General features: G+C 57.2%; 1 protein-coding gene across 1 annotated transcript in view; it reads right to left on the reverse strand.

Moving 5' to 3' along the window:
- HSPG2 (heparan sulfate proteoglycan 2) overlaps positions 1-17,830 on the reverse strand; it is a 192,298-nt gene that overhangs the window by 23,541 nt on the left and 150,927 nt on the right. Inside the window, exons 64-73 of the mRNA XM_074933957.1 lie at positions 17,191-17,351; positions 15,858-15,996; positions 15,129-15,280; positions 14,577-14,715; positions 14,006-14,149; positions 13,054-13,188; positions 12,167-12,348; positions 11,301-11,493; positions 1,408-1,587; positions 284-544 (exon numbers count right to left, since the gene is read on the reverse strand). Coding sequence (XP_074790058.1) covers positions 284-544; positions 1,408-1,587; positions 11,301-11,493; positions 12,167-12,348; positions 13,054-13,188; positions 14,006-14,149; positions 14,577-14,715; positions 15,129-15,280; positions 15,858-15,996; positions 17,191-17,351 — 1,686 coding nt within the window. The remainder of the gene's footprint in view (positions 1-283; positions 545-1,407; positions 1,588-11,300; positions 11,494-12,166; positions 12,349-13,053; positions 13,189-14,005; positions 14,150-14,576; positions 14,716-15,128; positions 15,281-15,857; positions 15,997-17,190; positions 17,352-17,830) is intronic.

The following is a 17,830-nucleotide window of genomic DNA, read 5'->3' on the forward strand; positions in this document are numbered from 1 at the left end:
GTCGGCTGGCCCTGATGCTGTCCCCGGGGACTGGCAACACTGTGCCTGCCCCGCACTGTGCCAACTGGAGCAAAGCCACAAAGTGCCCGTGTTCACCCACTCCTGAGTCTATGGCCAACCTTGGGACTTGCCCCACCCCCATCCCCTCCCTGCTTGGGCTGCCCCGCCCCCATCCCACCACCCCATCCCCGCAGGACCACCCCTCCCACATCCTGCCACCCCCTCCCTGGGGCTGGCTCCCCCAGTGCTGGGCCCTGCCTGTGCCCTCTGCCCCGATACTCACCCTGGACGCTGACCTGGGCGAAGGTCTCCGCTGAGCCCACCCTGTTGCTGACAAGGCAGCGGTAGGTACCCGAGTCCTCGGGTGCGATGGGGCTGATGTGCAGGGCACTCTCCCGCAGGACGGCGTGGCTGGACAGGCTGCCATTGGCCTTGGTCCACTGGTAGTGCAGGGGTGGCGTACCATGAGCCAGGCACTGCAGCTGCACCGCCTCGCCCGCTTGCACCGAGACCTCCTCGGGCAGGCTGGTGGCGTAGGGGGGTACTGGGGGGCAGAAAGGCGGCGGGCATTAGGGGATCAGCCCACTGCTGCCTGCAACAGGCCCTCCTGGCGGTGTCTGCTCTGCGCTTTGTGTCTGGGGCCCTACCTGCTCCCACTGAGGCCCCCTGGCGCCCCCCTTCCCCAGGGCCACTGCAGCCTTGAATCCATCGTGCCCCCGCCCCGCAGAGGGACAGAAAGGCCTGAGCTGGAGCCCATGGGCCTGCCTGGCTGTGGCACCATCTCCCCCGGGCATGGGGACCCCATGGCTTGGGCTACTGGACGCGGCCATGGAGCAGGCAAAGCCAGCAGGAAGGATGGGGGGCTGAGCAGGTCTCTATCCCCAGCACCCCTGGTTCAGAGTCTCCCACTTCTGGGAACCGCTTTGCCCAACCAGGGCGGCTGCCCACAGCTCACACATGGGGCCCACAGCTATCAGTGCGCTGCCCCCTGCTGGCAGCCCTATGTCACTCCATGAGGCCCTGCAGGGAAATGGGGAAAGAATGGCAGGGTGGATGGAGCCTGTTCCCCTGTCCCTGCATTTAGCAGGCCTGACTGAGTGATCAGTGCCAGCTCTGAGCGAGATCCTGGTTCCCACACACACACCCCGGTGCCCGGAGCAGAGAGCCCTAGGGCACAAGGGGCTGCAGTTTGCAGGCAGGGGCTTCACACATCTCAGCCACTAGAGCCCCATGACACCAGCTCCTCATCTTTCACCCTGCCCCTTCCCCCGTGGCATGTGCTGGTGAGCCAGCCCCCCCAGTCTCTCCCGCCAGCTGACATGGCACAGAAATACGGGGCCTGAGGTCAGAGGTGAAGTGCCAGCTGCCCGGGCGCAGGGCTGACCCCGTGAGGTGGGAGCTCCTTACTCTCCACATCCAGTGTGACGAAGGCCTCGGTGAAGCTGGCGGCGTTGCTGGCATTGCAGATGTACTGGCCTGAGTCCTGCTGGGCCACGCGGGGGATGAGCAGAGTGTTATTCACCACCCGATGCTGCCAGGGCAGCGGGGCCCTCAGCTTGGACCACTGGATGGTGGGAGGGGGGTCACCTGCGGGGACAAAGAGACAATGAAGTGCTGGCTAGACAGGCCCAGGGCCAGGCCAGGTGAGCTGTCCATACTGCTCCTGAGGGATGCCCGTCTTCTCCAGATTGGAGGGTGGCTAGAGGGGTGTGAGGGGATCGCTAGCTAGCTAGGGCCTGAGCACTGGGCAGATGCCCCTAACTTAACTCCTACATACAGTGCTACTGGATGGCTCCCTTCTTCTGCCTCAGACTGCTGCTGTGGGAGAGACCTCCTTTGCCCTCCACACATCACGGGGCTGCCAAGAGGACTCTCCTCCCCTCGCTTATCTGGGGCCCACCCCATGGGTCTGGATGGCTTTGCACGGCCATGGAGCTGCAGGAACTGTTACCAGCTAGGGTTAATGTTCCCAGCTTCCCTCCTGGCCAGTGCGAAACGTCTGGGAGTGAGAGGAGCGTAGGGCTGGGCAGAATGCAACGTTTTACAATTTCGATGGCTATCATCGACGGTTCATGTTAAGCATTGTTTTCAGTTTGCATCCGTATATATTTTCACAGTTGTGGAAAAATATGGAGGGCAGGGTCAGACAATGGGGGGGGGAGGGGGGTCAGACAACGCGGCAGTTACCTGTTCCGTAACTGGCGTTCTTCGAGATGTGTTGCTCATGTGCATTCCACGGTAGGTGATTGCAAGCTATGCCGTTGGAGGTGGGTAGGAGTTCACAGGCACTCGGGACGGAGCACTGCCCTGTTGAACCCAGCCTCCTCCCTGCCCTGGGAGACGATTGCATAGTGCGAGGTGAACATGTGGACCGACGGCCATGTAGCAGCCCTACAGATGTCCTGAATAGCGACGCAAGCCGGAAAGGTGGCCGACGAGGCTTGTGCCCTTGTTGGAGTGTGCCTTCACAATTGGCGGTGGGGGGACTCCCGCCAGGCCGTAACAGGTACGAATACACGCGGTGATCCAGTTGGAGAGCCGCTCAGTGGAGATCGGCTGGCCTCTCATGTGTTCGGTCGTGGCAATGAACAGCTGTGAAGACTTCCTGAACGGTTTTGTGCGTTCCAGGCAAAAAGCCAGGGCCCGTCTCACATCCAGGTCAAATGGAGGCCCTGTCAGTCTGGCCAGAACCAAGTTCAGGTCCCACTGAGGGACTGGGGGCCTAACGTAAGCAAAGAGGCGCTCCAAGCCCTTAAGGAATCGACCAGTCATGGCATGAGAAAATACTGTGTGGCCCTGGACAGGCGGGTGGAAGGCCGATATGGCTGCCAGATGCACTTTGACGGACGAGGGCTCTTAGATGAAGGAGGTAATCCAGTACACCCTGGAGCGGGGCAGCCACTGGTGAGACGCCGCGATCCGTGGCCCACTGAGAGAACCGAGACCATTTTGCCAGGTAGGCCTGTCAGGTCCTCTCCTCTCCGAGCAGGTCCTCTCCTCGTGGCCTAGCCATTGAGCAACCACGCTGTGAGGTGGAGGGCTGAAAGGTTGGGGTGGAGGAGGCGACCTTGGTCCTGAGAGAGAAGGTCTGGGCAGGTTGGCAGCAGCCACAGGGGGGCAATGGACAGGCTCGTAAGAGTCCCATACCAGTGTTGCCTGGGCCATGCTGGGGCGATCATGAGGACGCGAGCCCTGTCCGTCTTGACTTTTTCTAGGACCTTGCCTATCAGTGGAATCAGGGGAAAAGCATATAGCAGCTGACCCGACCATGACAGAAGGAAGGCATCGGAAATCGCGCCCTTGCCCAGGCCCCTCCTGGAGCAGAACCGGGGGCAGCAGCGGTTCTGCCTGGTCGCGAACAGGTCCACCTGGGGAATACCCCACTTTTGGAAGATCATGTGCGCCACCTCCGGGTGCAGTGAGCATTCATGTTGGGAGGAGAAGTCCCGGCTCAGGCGATCCGCCAGAGAGTTCCGGATGCCTGGTAAGTGGTGGGCTTCCAGCCTGATATTATGGGCTATACAGAAGTCCCACATCCGGAGGGCTTCCTGGCAGAGGGCTGAGGATCGAGCTCCGCCTTGCCAGTTGATGTAGAACATCGAGGCGGTGTTGACCGCCCTGAGTTCTTTGACTTTTATGTGCATGGCTAGATCCTGTGCAGACCACAGGCCTTGGGTCTGGAGGTTTCCCACGTGGGCTCCCCACCCCAAGTCCAATGCATCGGACACCAATTCTATAGTTGGGGGGCAGCTCCTGAACGGGACCCCTTGGAGCATGTTCTCCGGGGTGGACCACCAACAGAGGGAGGCTAGAACGGGCTCAGGCACGGTGAGGACCTTGTCCAACCTGTCTCTGGACTGAGAGAACGTTGAGGCTAGCTAGAGCTGAAGGGGCCGCATCCTGAGTCTGGCATGACGTACCATGTATGTGCATGCTGACATGTGACCCGGGAGTTGGAGGCACGCCCTGGCCACTGTCAAGGGAAACCTCGTGATCACCTGGATGAGCTCCCTCAAAGTTTCAAACCTGTCCGGCGGGAGGAAAGCTCTGGCCAATGTCGCATCGAGAATCGTGCCAATTAACTCTATATGTTGTACCCATACTAACGTGGATTTGGTGTTGTTTACCACAGCCACAGTGTGGTGCATGTGGACAGGAGGAGTGTTTCGTGTTCCTGTACCTGTGATCTGGAGCTGCCTTTGACCAGCCAGTCGTCAAGGTAGGGGAGATTTCTGGACCCCCTGACGCCTGAGGTAGGCCGCCACCACAGACATACACTTTGTGAAGACTCTGGGTGCCATGGAGAGGCCCAATGGGAGGACGGTGAACTGGTAGTGTTCCTGTCCTACTGTGAAGCGGAGGAAATGCCTGTGGCCCTCGAATATGTGAATGTGAAAGTACGTGTCTTGGAGATCGAGGGTGGAAGGGAGGGAGGAAATGATGGAGGCCAGGGAAACCATGCGGAACTTGAGTTTTACCATGTACTGGTTTAGGCCTCGCAGGTCCAGGATGGGCCTGAGGCCCTCTTTGGCCTTCGGGATAAGGAAATGGCGGGAGTAGAACCCTCTGTATCTGAACTTTGCAGACACCACCTCCACTGCTCCAAGGTGAAGGAGCCGCCTCACCTCTTGCTTGAGTATGCTTTCCTGAGAGTGGTCCCTGAAGAGGGATGGGGAGGGCGGGTGGGTAGGTGGGGTAGAGAGAAACTAGAGGGTATAGCCCCTGGAGATGGTGTTGAAGACTCAATGGTCCGAGGTCAGTCGCGACCACTCTGGGAGGAAAAAAGACAGACTGTTGGGGAAGGTTAGGTCGGGTGGATCCCTGGTGCAGACTGGTAAGTCTTCCCCGAGCATCCCATCAAAATTGGTGCTTGCCCGTAGAGGGACCAAGCTGGGGTGCAGGCCAAGACTGCTGCTGTGGGCGTTTCTCATAGTCCCTAGATTTTTTTATAGGGAGGCTCGTATCTTGAGTGGGTGGCCTGTCTGGGTGCCTGCTGAGGCTTGAACTTGGTCCTGGCTGGGACCGGGACATATAGACCAAGAGTCTTCAAGGTCGTGCAAGAGTCCTTGAGGCCGTGTAATTTCATGTCTGTTTGCTCCGAGAACAGGGCCTTGTCATTGAAGGGGAGGTCCTGCAGGGAGCTCTGTCCCTCGCTGGACAACCTGGACAAGAGGAGCCACAGCGTCCTCCTCATGGACACCGCAGAGGCCATAGTTCTTGCAGCCATGTCCACTGCATCCGAGGCTGCCTGAAGGGCTGCTCTCACGGCAGCTGTGCCGTCCTCTACCAGGGCCTTATACTCCTTCCTATTATGCTCCTGGAGGGCAAATGTAAACTTTGGCATTGAGTTAAAGTCATATCTGCCCAGCAGGGCTTGGTGGTTTGCCACCCTCAGCTGGAAGCCTGAGGAAGAATAAAGCTTTTGGCCGAACAAGTCCAGCCTCCTCGAGTCCTTATTCTTAGGGGTGGGAGCAGGTTGGCCCTGATGCTCCTTGTGGTTGACCACCTTGACCACTAGGGAGTTGGGGTGGGGGTATAGATATTCGTGCCCCTTTGTGGGCACAAAATACTTCTGCTCTGCCCTCTTAGATATGGGAGGCAGGGAAGACAGGATCTGCCACAGGGCATTGGAGATCTTCACCACCCCTTCGTGGAGAGGGAGGGCCACCCTGGCCAGCGCTGTGGCCGAGAGGACATCGAAGAGGGAGTCCGAAGGCTCCTCCACCTCTTCAGCCTGTAGACTGAGGCTCGAAGCCTCCCTTTTCAAGAGCTCTTGGTGGGTGTTTGTGTCCTCCTGGGACACAGGAGGAGGAGGCGCCGTGATTCCCTCATCAGGGGAGGGTGAGGATGGGACCACGGTCCTCTGCGTCCCCACCGGTGCCACAGAACCCAACACTTGGTCCCTTTCTGAGCACGGGGCTGGGGAAGAGCGCTCCCCCTCCCCTTCCTGGGGGACTGAAAGAGGGAGGCCGACGGTCTTTCCGAGGCCCCGGCCACTGAGTGAACCACCACTGGGGGCTGCGTTGGGGCTCCTGGGGTCCATTGGTGCCAGGACGCTGGCCAGGGAGTCTGGTGCCACCGTACTTGCTGTGGGCTGCCCCGCTGGACTCGCGCGGTCTGCCGACTGTCGGCCTCGAGGGGAGGCCGTGCTGGCACACAAACGGCTGCTATCCTGGGATGGGGATGAGTAAAGGCATCGTGAACGGTGCCGGGCTCGAGACCTTGAGTTTGTTGTAGAGTACCGTCTGTAACAGCTGCTCTGAGAGCGGGTCCAGGATGGCCACTTGCCGGCGATCTATGCCTGGGGCTGTGGGAGCGGTGCCGGGTTGGGGACCTCAGCCAGACGGAGAGCGACATCAGTACCACGAAGGACTATGGTGGCTTCTTGGAGTCGGTGACCTCTGGTACCGTCTGTCCCAGACCCGGCGGGGCATGCTCCTGATCTTGAAGCCTGCGCTCCCTCTATGCAGAGCGGTGCCTGGATTCCCTGCTGCTCAGCACCCAGACAGACAGTCTGGTAGGGGTCAACATGGACCGGCAAGGGCTGGGAGCGGAGAAGTCACTCTGCGGAGAACGGTGTCGGGAACCTTCCCTTGACCGTGAGCGGTACCGCCTGGATGGCGACTGTGGTGGGCCGAGCACTGGCTTACCTCTGGACTGAGGAGCCACTGAGGTCGGTGCAGCCGCTACCGGGAGAGACATTACGTCTCAAGCCACCTGCAGGACCTCTGGCGTGGAAGGCACCTGTATGTGGCCACTGGCGTCTGGGGAGGCTGGCTCGGAGTGGGCTGGGCTACTCCACTTAACTTGAGTTGGAGGCTGCAAGGTCGAGGGGGATCGAGAGCTGCCCAACATAGGTCTAGTCTCGCCCCCAGTCTTAGAATCATAGAATATCAGGGTTGGAAGGGACCTCAGGAGGTCATCTAGTCCAACCCCCTGCTCAAAGCAGGACCAATCCCCATTCAAATCATCCCAGCCATGGCTTTGTCAAGCCTGACCTTAAAAACCTCAAAGGAAGGAGATTCCACCACCTCCCTAGGTAACGCATTCCAGTGCTTCACCACCCTCCTAGTGAAAAAGTTTTTCCTAATATCCAACCTAAACCTCCCCCACTGCAACTTGAGACCATTACTCCTTGTTCTGTCATCTGCTACCACTGACAACAGTCTAGAGCCAACCTCTTTGGAACCCCCTTTCAGGTAGTTGAAAGCAGCTATCAAATCCCCCCTCATTCTTCTCTTCCGCAGACTAAACATCCCCAGTTCCCTCAGCCTCTCCTCATAAGTCATGTGTTCCAGTCCCCTAATCATTTTTGTTGCCCTCCGCTGGACTCTCTCCAATTTTTCCACATCCTTCTTGTAGTGTGGGACCCAAAACTGGACATAGTACTCCAGATGAGGCCTCACCAATGTCGAATAGAGGTGAACGACCACGTCCCTCGATCTGCTGGCAATGCCCCTACTTATACATCCCAAAATGCCATTGGCCTTCTTGGCAACAAGGGCACACTGTTAACTCATATCCAGCTTCTCGTCCACTGTCACCCCTAGGTCCTTTTCTGCAGAACTGCTGCCGAGCCATTCAGTCCCTAGTCTGTAGCGGTGCATTGGATTCTTCCGTCCTAAGTGCAGGACTCTGCACTTGTCCTTGTTGAACCTCATCAGATTTCTTTTGGCCCAATCCTCCAATTTGTCTAGGTCCCTCTGTATGCTATCCCTACCCTCCAGCGTATCTACCTCTCCTCCCAGTTTAGTGTCATCTGCAAACTTGCTGAGGGTGCAATCCACACCATCCTCCAGATCATTTAGGAAGATATCGAACAAAACCGGCTCCAGGACAGACCCTTGGGGCACTCCACTTGATACCGGCTGCCAACTAGACATGGAGCCATTGATCACTACCTGTTGAGCCCGACAATCTAGCCAGCTTTCTATCCGCCTTATAGTCCATTCATCCAGCCCATACTTCTTTCACTTCCTGGCAAGAATACTGTGGGAGACCGTGTCAAAAGCTTTGCTAAAGTCAAGGAACAACACGTCCACTGCTTTCCCTTCATCCACAGAGCCAGTTATCTCGTCATAGAAGGCAATTAGATTAGTCAGGCATGACTTGCCCTTGGTGAATCCATGCTGACTGTTCCTGATCACTTTCCTCTCCTCTAAGTGCTTCAGAAGTGATTCCTTGCAGACCTGTTCCATGATTTTTCCAGGGACTGAGGTGAGGCTGACTGGCCTGTAGTTCCCAGGATACTCCTTCTTCCCTTTTTTAGAGATGGGCACTACATTAGCCTTTTTCCCGTCATCCGGGACCTCCCCCGATCGCCATGAGTTTTCAAAGATAATGGCCAATGGCTCTGCAATCACATTCGCCAACTCCTTTAGCACTCTCGGATGCAACGCGTCCGGCCCCATGGACTTGTGCTCGTCCAGCTTTTCTAAATAGTCCCGAACCACTTCTTTCTCCACAGAGGGCTGGTCACCTCCTCCCCATGCTGTGCTGCCCAGTGCAGGAGTCTGGGAGCTGACCTTGCTTGTGAAGACAGAGGCAAAAAAAGCATTGAGTACATTAGCTTTTTCCACATCCTCTGTCACTAGGTTGCTCCCCTCATTCAGTCAGGGGCCCACACTTTCCTTGACTCTCTTTTTGTTGCTAACATACCTGAAGAAACCCTTCTTGTTACTCTTAACATCCCTTGCTAGCTGCAACTCCCAACTGTGATTTGGCCTTCCTGATTCCACTCCTGCAGGCCTGAGCAATATTGTTATACTCCTCCCTGGTCATTTATCCAGTCTTCCACTTCTTGTAAGCTTCTTTTTTGTGTTTAAGATAAGCAAGTATTTCACTGTTAAGCCAAGCTGGTCGCCTGCCATATTTACTATTCTTTCTACACATTGGGATGGTTTGTCCCTGTAACCTCAATAAGGATTCTTTAAAATACAGTCTTGCCCCGGTGCCTTGATCGAGATCGCTTCTTCATCTTCTTAGCGTGTCCTGTGGATGGGGAGCAGTGCCGGCTGGTGGAGGGCACCGCTGGGTCGCCACACACGAATGCTGTGGTTCTCGGTGCCAACTCGGAACAGCGTAGCAGTGTTGGGGTCAGAGCTGACTCCATCAATATGGCTTGGAGCCGAATGTCCTGCTCCTTCTTGGTCCGAGGCTTAAATGATCTGGAAATCTTGCAGCGGTCGCTGAGGTGGGTTTCCCCAAGACAGCGTAAACAGCTAGTGTGCAGATCACTTATGGGCATAGGCCGTTTACAAGTGTCGAACGACTTAAAGCCCGGAGCACGGGGCATGCCCAACCCCGGAGCACTTCTCTACTCTATCTATATCACTTCTTCTTTTTTTTTTACTACAGGTACTAACTATCTATGAACTAAACAACAGTCCAAACCGGGAAGCTACAGCAGAGAGCTGGAGCAGAGCAGTTCCGGAGCACCTTCACCGGCGGCAAGAAGGAACTGAGGGTGGGGGGAGCGCGCAGCCCCCCTTATACCGCACCATGGTGGCGCTACTCCAGGGCTCGCTGGGGCGCTCCCCTACAGGTACTGCTGGGAAAAACTTCCGGCACCGGTGCACGGGGGTGAGCACGCACACCTACCGTGGAATGCACATGAGCAACTCATCTCGAAGAAGAATAACTATTTAATGACAGGTTTCAGAGTAACAGCCGTGTTAGTCTGTATTCGCAAAAAGAACAGGAGGACTTGTGGCACCTTAGAGACTAACCAATTTATTTGAGCATAAGCTTTCGTGAGCTACAGCTCACTTCATCGGATGCTGTAGCTCACGAAAGCTTATGCACAAATAAATTGGTTAATCTCTAAGGTGCCACAAGTACTCCTTTTCTTGTTATTTAATGACAGTCAATGCTGAGACTCAAAGAGTTAATGCTTTATAACTGTTAAAACACAAATTGTCAACATCATGTGTCAGACAAAGTGCAGAGCCTGAAACCAAACTCTAGTTCTTAAGCAGCATTTTTCTCCCTTTGCCTAGCTGTGAATTTCAATTATTATTAATGGAAATATTTGTGTGTGTGCTTGTGTCTCTATGTCTGTGTTTGTGTGTACATCTATGCCTCCATATGTGTGTATATGGTGAAACTGACATTTACGGATAAAAATCTACTCCTTCCAAGACTAAATATAACAAAATTACTAGCAGATAAAGTAACTGCTCATGAAGTGAATGTACGTAATCCTTCTGTAACCTGCAGCCGGCTTCTACTAAAATCACAAGTTATACTGTAGTAATAAAACCATAAAAAGGGATAAAGTGAAAAAAAATTGTTACAGAAAAAATACTGTTAATTTAATAGCAAAGAAATGTATCACTGGAGACATAAATCATCTTGTGGAAAGCGTGACGTTTAAAATGCACTCAGCCGCACAGAACAAATGGAATGAACTGGTTAAGACTCTTGGTTAAACCCCAGATAAGTTCTTTTAAGTAGGTCAAAGGTGTTGTGATTCTTTTACAGGGGAACGTGAAGGAGGATGAAAATGTAACAGTCTAAACGATTGAATGTTCCATGGGAAGTGGACTAATCACAAATTGTCCTGTGAGATAAATAGGTAACATAAAAACCCTGAAGACTGTAAAGAAATTGGCCCTGTGCATGCAGACAGGCCGGGATCTGACTTGGGCAGCTTTGCCTTTCCTTACCCACCCTGTCAGATCTGTAGTTCAGGGAACTTGATTGAACAGCCTGAGTGGAGCTGACTATTTCATCCTTCTCATTCAGTGGCATAACCCACCTTCCACAATGCAGGAAGAATTCAGCGCTCTCGCCTGTCTGCTGGATGCCAGGGTCTGGCTTTCCCCCGGAAGCCCACCCATCTCAGCCAGCAGTGGTTCCAGCAGGTGTTCACTGGCTCTGGGCTCACATGGGTTTTGTGGTGGCTCCCAAGTGCCCTGGGATGTGTGATGGGTGTGGAGGTGCCAACAGCAGGGCGCTGCCCGCGGAGTATTGCCTCAAGGAGATAAGTGCCCCCCAACCCTGCCCTCTGGCTGCCCTTTGTGGTCTCCTACCTGCAGACGGAGTAGGCCTGGCCCCATTTAGCTGCCAGGTCTGAGACTCAGACCAGGGAGGGGGAATGGGAAGGCCAAGCAGGGGCTGGCAGAACAGGAGGCATGGATCTCTGCCCCAAGTCAAGTGGGACCCAGCCCAGCCTCCCCAGGGAGCCGCTCCCAAACTCCCATCCCTTCTCAGAGCTCTGGCTGCAGGCTGCTCCCCAGCTCTGCCCTACAAGTGGACAGCGCCAGGGAAGCCAGTGGCCCTGCCTGGCACACACGTACCTGTAGCAGAGCACTGGAGAGTCGCGGTTTCTCCAGCTACCACTGTCAGCGTCGGCTTCACTGTGATCTCAGGGGCGCCGGGCTTTCCGTGGGCAGCTTCCACGCTCACCTCCACTTGGACCTGTGCGGAGCCGATGGAGTTCTGGGCCATGCAGATGTAGGTGCCAGCGTCTTCAGACTTGGCTGCCGAGATCTGGGGGGCAGAGACACAGCATTGGGCAGCCTAAGGCCTGTGGGGTGTGATGAAGCCACATCCCCCTTCCAGTCCCCGCAAGGCTGAGCGACAGGAGTGATGTTAGGTGGCACTAGGTCCTGTTGTAGGGGGTGCAGCCTTGTCTGTTGCGGCTCTGCCCAGTGAGCTGGCCGGGGGTCCAGCGCTTGTGCCCTGCAGACAGCAAGACAGGGAGCCCGGAGAGCAGAGGGCAGCAGCCCCTTTCGTGTCCGCCAGGCCCAGGGCAGTATTTAGGGGCACTTGTGTGGGGACCCAGGCTGTGGGAGCCAGAGAGAAACCCAGGGTCTGTCTGTGCCCAGCAGCCTCGGGGAAGGACGGGCCAGGTCCCTGTCCGAGTGCGATCCAGGAAGACAGCTCAGTCACAATGGGGAGGCCAGGTTGCCTGCCCCCTAGCTCAGAGTGGGCCTTGAACTGCCCCATGCCCCATCAGGGGCTGGCATGGGTGGTTTCTTTGCTCAGCTCCTGCTATGGTTGGCTGAGGGAGTTCTGCTCCCTGGCCGGGCAGGACTGGACTGTGGTGCAGCCATGGGCAGATACCCGGCGACCCCGATAGCCCCATGGTCCACATGGACAGGATAAAAGCCAAGTTGCCTGTGCCATAGTGCAGGGCCCCCTCCCCCCAGCCCCAGCTTACCTGTAGCACCGCTTGGCTCTCCAGGGGCAACAAGGTCTGGTGCTCGATTTTCTGCCTCATGCCCAAGCGGCTCCAGCGAACCAGCGGGCGAGGGTCGCCCATGCCAAGGCAATCCAGGCTGATGGACTTGCCTGTCTTCACCGTCACGGGGCCCTGGGGCATCACAGACACTGTAGGAGAGCCTGGAAGGGTGCAGGGGGGAGGGGTGGAGTCAGGGCACAACCTGCCAGCCAGAGCTGCTAGAAATCCTCATGGAGCAGCTGGGAGCTGGCCCCGGCAGACTGCAGGGGCAGCCCCAAGATGGTCCCAAGAGCTTTCAAGGAGCAGCTGGGCAGGAGTGTGGAGCCAAAGTGGGGTGGCCAGCAGCCCAGCCCCCAGTGTGCTCAGCCAGTCCGTGGACTTTCAGGCCAGCCCTATACAAGCGGATTCAAGCCCTGAGCACTGAGGGGCGTGTCTGGGGGTGGGCCCGACTAGGACATGCAATCCAGGCTGGGAGGCTGTTGGGGGTTAAACCTGCCCCTCCCCAAAGGCCCCCCCATCCCTGCCCATGGGCCCCTGGCTTGAGGAACATCCCCAGGCTCCACTGGCTCCCGGGCAAGAGACCAGGAACAGCCCGAGTGCACCTGCGCCAGCCCCATTGCCAGAGCACGGCAGCCGACACAGGGTTCCAGTCCTGGAGCAGCAGCTCAGGTTGGCACCCACCACTGAGACCCTCAGCGCCCACCCGGGACAGGGGGAAGCTGAGGCGGACTGGTGTGATACAATGACAATGCTGGGGTGCCAGCCAGTGGCTCTCAGGGGCCAGTCAGTGAGCTAGGGACCCAGGCCAGATATCCCAACTGCCTGTCCCCAGCGCTGCCCCCTCTCCTGTACTCATGGCCTCTCACCTTGCACCATTAAGTTAACCACGCTGTTGGCTACGCCGTAGCGGTTGGAGGCCACACAGCGATAGGCCCCCTGGTTGCTGGGGCGAGCCCTGGAGATGGTGATCATGGAGCCATTGGGGCTGATCTTCACATTGTCTGCAGGGGGAAAGATACAGGTGAGCAAACAGCTGATCTCACCCCTGGGGCTGGGAGCTCTTGCAGAAAACCCAGATTCCTAACACCTGAAACACTGACAGCGCCCCCTGCTGGGAGAGGCCAGGACTGGAGTAGCTGGGAGCTCCCCACACAACCAGGGCTCCCATCCTGTTCCCTACAGCGCCCCCTGCTGGGAGAGGCCAGGACTGGAGTAGCTGGGAGCTTCCCCCGAGCACCCAGGCTCCTACTCTATCCTATCACGCCTCTTGCTGGCATAGGCTGGGACTGGAGGAGCTGAGCTTCCCTGAAACCAACACTGCTGCCCTGCAGCCCCCCTGTGCCCCAGGCTGTTTGCTCTCACTCTAGTGAGAGCCCAGGGAGCCGGGCCCATGGCTAGAGCAGGGGCCCATGTATCCCTGGCCCAGGGGAAGGGTGGGCTGCTTTTGCTCACACCCCAGATATGCAGAGCCCAACAGGCATCCAGGCCCCATGGCCCCACACGGGAAGGGAGCACGACACAGGGTCTGCAGACGGCTGCTGCAGTGGAGAGGGACAATGCCCACGGCTGCCCAGCATCCTGGCCAGGGAATGGGAGTGCCCCCACAGGAGACTAGGTGCTGTGGGTCTAGGGGAGCAGGGCTAGCACTCATGGGATCTCGGAGAGAAGTGGGGGCAGGGAGAGGACAACAAGGTGTGGGGGAAGGGACGCTGATGGAGAGGGGATGTCGGGTCCTGTATGGTGGGGACTGTGGGTACTGGACCCAGGGCACTGCGGGGGACATCGGCAGCAGTGGGCTAGAGCTGGCGTGAGAACTACCTTGCAGCTGCTGCTTTGGGGCCATCTTCCAAGTGATATTGATGGGCCGGGCACCATCGTGGATGCGGCACTTGAAGGTGGCATCCTCGCCCTGGCGCACGGCAGTGCTGTGTGGCTCGATGGAGATGATGGGGCTCTGCAGACCTGCCAGGCGGGGAAGGGAAATGGGGTTAGAGCCGTGACACCCAGACCTCAGGCGTTCAGGAGCTAAATTAGCCATCAGTGAAAAAGCCCCAGTCGCGTGAAGCCATTGGTTCATTTCCTGTAGCGCGAGAGATTCCGATTGAAACAGTCTCACGGGAAATTATCTCGATATCATTCTCGCAGCAAAACGACTGACCGAATATTATTATTTTATCAGCTGCAGTTGGTTAATAACAGAGAACAGCACCCTGCTTGGTTACTTATGAAATCACAGTGTTTTAATATGTGCTGCAAAGAGCCGCAGGAGACACCTTGAGCCACTTGCGGCTCATGAGCTGTCTGAGTGTCACTGGATAGACTATCCCCGGGGAGCCCCTGAGCCACGGCCTTAGGACCGCCCACCAATCAGCAGGCCAGACAGACTTACGGTAGGAGGAGCTGGTGCCAGAGGAGATGCTCACAGTGATGGAGGCCTCACGGGGGCCGGCGCTGGTGCTGACGCGGCAGACGTACTCGCCTGAGTCGGCTGCAGAGACCTGGACCAGCCGCAGGTGGGAGCCAGAGACCTGGCGGGAGAGGAGCCCAGGAGTCGGAGAGAAAGGGCTGAAGCATCTGTCTACAGCCAATCCCTGGGAAAGTCTGATCCCACTTCCAACAGCTGCCATGGGGCCAGAGCCACGGCAGCCCCCAGCCCACACGCTCCCCATGCTGCCGGGCTCCATGCGGTGGCCCAGTCACTGAGTGCTCCCTCCTTCACTGGCGACTGTCTATTGTACCTGGATTCCTCAACCCCAGCTGACTGCTAGGCCACCGACGGAGCCCTGCTGGGGAGTGAGCCAGTCCCATCCCCAGCCACAGACCTGTGGAGACAGAAGCAGCAGATCCCTCTGTCCCCCAGGACAAATCAATCCTGGGAAGATCCCCCCCACACCCCAGGAAAAAGAAAGAAAGTGCCCCCGGGTGCTGGGCTACTTCCTACCTGGTGACTGGCCGGCAGGGCACCCCCCCTCTTGTACCACGTGACTGTGGATGGCGCCTGGCCTGCGACGAGGCAGTTCAGGTCCAGGGTCTGTCCCTCGGCAATGGAGGACGAGGAAGACTCGATCCGGACGCGGGGCACCACACCTGAGGCTGGAGGAGCCGGGGGAGATGGAAGTTAGAGCTGCAGGGGAGGTCCCCTCACACAGCGGAGGAATTGGAGATAGAAACTGCCTGCCAAAGCAACCAGTCCACCCCCAGCCCCCACGGCCAGAGCAGGAGCCCCTCATCCCAGACAGCCTGATGCAGGCAGCTTTGAAAAGACTCAAGCAAGGGGCTCCCAGCCTTTCCCCGGGAACTGTGCCGCAGCCTTGATCCTGCTGGCAGGATCATCACCCCCTTAGCAGGTGGGGAAACTGAAGCAGGGAGCGGGGAAGGCTTGCACAAGGCCATGCAGCTAATCTATGGCAGAGGCAGGATTCGAACCCAGGACAGCCTCGCTCCTAGTGCTCCAAGAGTCAGACACTGCTGCTTGTGGGCAGGGGACTGTGCGGGAGTCGGCCTGGGAGCAGATCACCCATCTCCCACCTCAGGCACCAGCCCCGAGTTAGGGCATGTCCAGTCCTGGCTGCCGAAGCCCACCTGCCTGTAGAGCGGCTGGCAGGATTTGGTCCCAGAGAACTGACTACCTGCCAGAGAGGCCACGTCAGCGCAGGCCGGGCAGACTTACAGTGGGATGGGCCGGTGCTGTCCTCGATGGTGACAACAAGAGCTGCCTCCTGGGTGACGGCACCGGTGCTGACGCGGCAGACGTACTCGCCCGAGTCGGCCGCTGAGACCTGCGGGATGCGCAGGCGGGAGCCGGAGACCTGGTGGGGAGAGGGTCCGTGACAGACCAGGACAAACATAGATTCATAGATTCCAAGGCCATTGTGATCACTTAGCCTGTCCCCCAGATAGCCCAGGCCAGAGACCTGCCCACAATAAATCCTAGAGCAGAGCTTCTAGAAAAACATCCCATCTTGCTTTACAAATTGCCAGTGCTGGAGAATCCACCACGACCCTGGTTAATTGTTTCAGTGGTTAATTGCTCTCGCTGTCGCCCTTTTTTCCAGTCTGAATGGGCCTAGCTTCAAGTCCCATCCTGTCAGACCTTTCACTGCTAGAGCCCGTTATTAAACATTTGTTCGTGTAAATACCTACAGACTGGGATCAAGTCACCCCTCAACCTTCTCTTTGTTAAGCAAAATCAATTGAGCTTCTTGAATCTATCACTATAAATTGTGTTTTCTAACCCTTTAATCCTTCTTGTGGCTCTTTTCTGAACCCGCTCCAATGTATCAACATCCTTCTTGAATTGTGGGCACCAGAACTGGACCCAGGATACCAGCTACGGTCACACCAATGCCAAGTACAGAGGTAAAATCACCTCTCTGCTCCTACTGTTTATGCATCCCAGGATTGCATTAGCTCTTTTGGCCACAGCATCGTACTGGGAGCTCATGTTCGGCTGATTATCCACCATGGTCCCCAAATCTTTTTCAAAGTCCCTGCTCCCTGGGATAGAGTCCCCCATCCTGTAAGTGTGGCCAGCATTCATTGTTCCTAGATGTATACATTTACATTTAACCATATTAAAATGCATATTGTTTACTTGCGCCCAGTTTACCAAGTGATCCGACTGCTCTGTCAGTGACCTAACCTCTTCTTATTTACCACTCCGATATTTGTGTCAGCTGCAAACAAATAGCAGCCTGCCCTGATTCCCAGAGTCCACAGCCCCAGTCAGTCCTGAGGCCCCCTGCTCCCGGGGTGGGGCACGGTGGTAAGAAGAGCTGCCATCTGCTGCCATTGCTCCTTCCCTAAGCATCCCACTGCTGCTTTCATTCCCTCGGCTGGAGCGACTCAATCACCTCTCTCCTCACTCTTGGCAAAGCCCAGAAGCCTGTCTCCCTGCCCAGGGAAGCTCCTCTGTCTGGGAGCCTCCAGACACAGCCATTCCAGGAGCAGGGCCTGAGAAAACCAATCTGGAGCTCAGCCCAGCCCCCTGCTTGCTGCCGTACCTGGTGACTGGCTGGCAGGGAGCCCCCCCGCTTGTACCATCTGACTCTGGGCTGTTCCTGGCCCGCAACGAGGCAGTTCAGGTCCAAGGTCTGTCCCTCTGCGATGGAGGATGAGGAAGACTCAATCCGGACAGGGGGCGCCACGCCCAAGGCTGGAAGAGCTGAGGGGGAGGGTGCAACATCGCATCACGGTGCCAAGGAGCAAAGGCAGTGTCGTCCATCTCCCCAGGCAGGGCCCAGCCATGGCAGGAAGGTTCCCAGGTCATCGCCCAACTCCAAAGGACTCCACCCTAGGCCCCCCAGGTGATGGGATCCCCGCAATGCAGCCAGTGCATCCTATCACCCCCGGCTCCCCTCCTTGTGCAGTCCCAAGCGAGCCCTCCCCAGCACTCAGAGCCCTGGGAGCCTCCCTCATGGACCCTGCCCCACAGGGCTAACCCAGCACTGGGGCAGGGTCTGTGCACTGGAGTTAGGCAAGGTGGATCCCAATACCTGCCCTAGGATTATAGCACCCACCTGGTCCCACCCCTTAGCCCACAGTGCCCACCTCACCACACCAGGGGTCTCCGATCCCCATGGACTCCTGGCCTGTGCACCCCCATGTGAAGCCCCTGCTATTCCTGGAGCCAGGCCAGGGCCC

The sequence above is a fragment of the Natator depressus genome, chromosome 18 (genome assembly GCF_965152275.1).
Source record: "Natator depressus isolate rNatDep1 chromosome 18, rNatDep2.hap1, whole genome shotgun sequence".
NCBI classification, from domain to species: Eukaryota; Metazoa; Chordata; order Testudines; family Cheloniidae; genus Natator; species Natator depressus.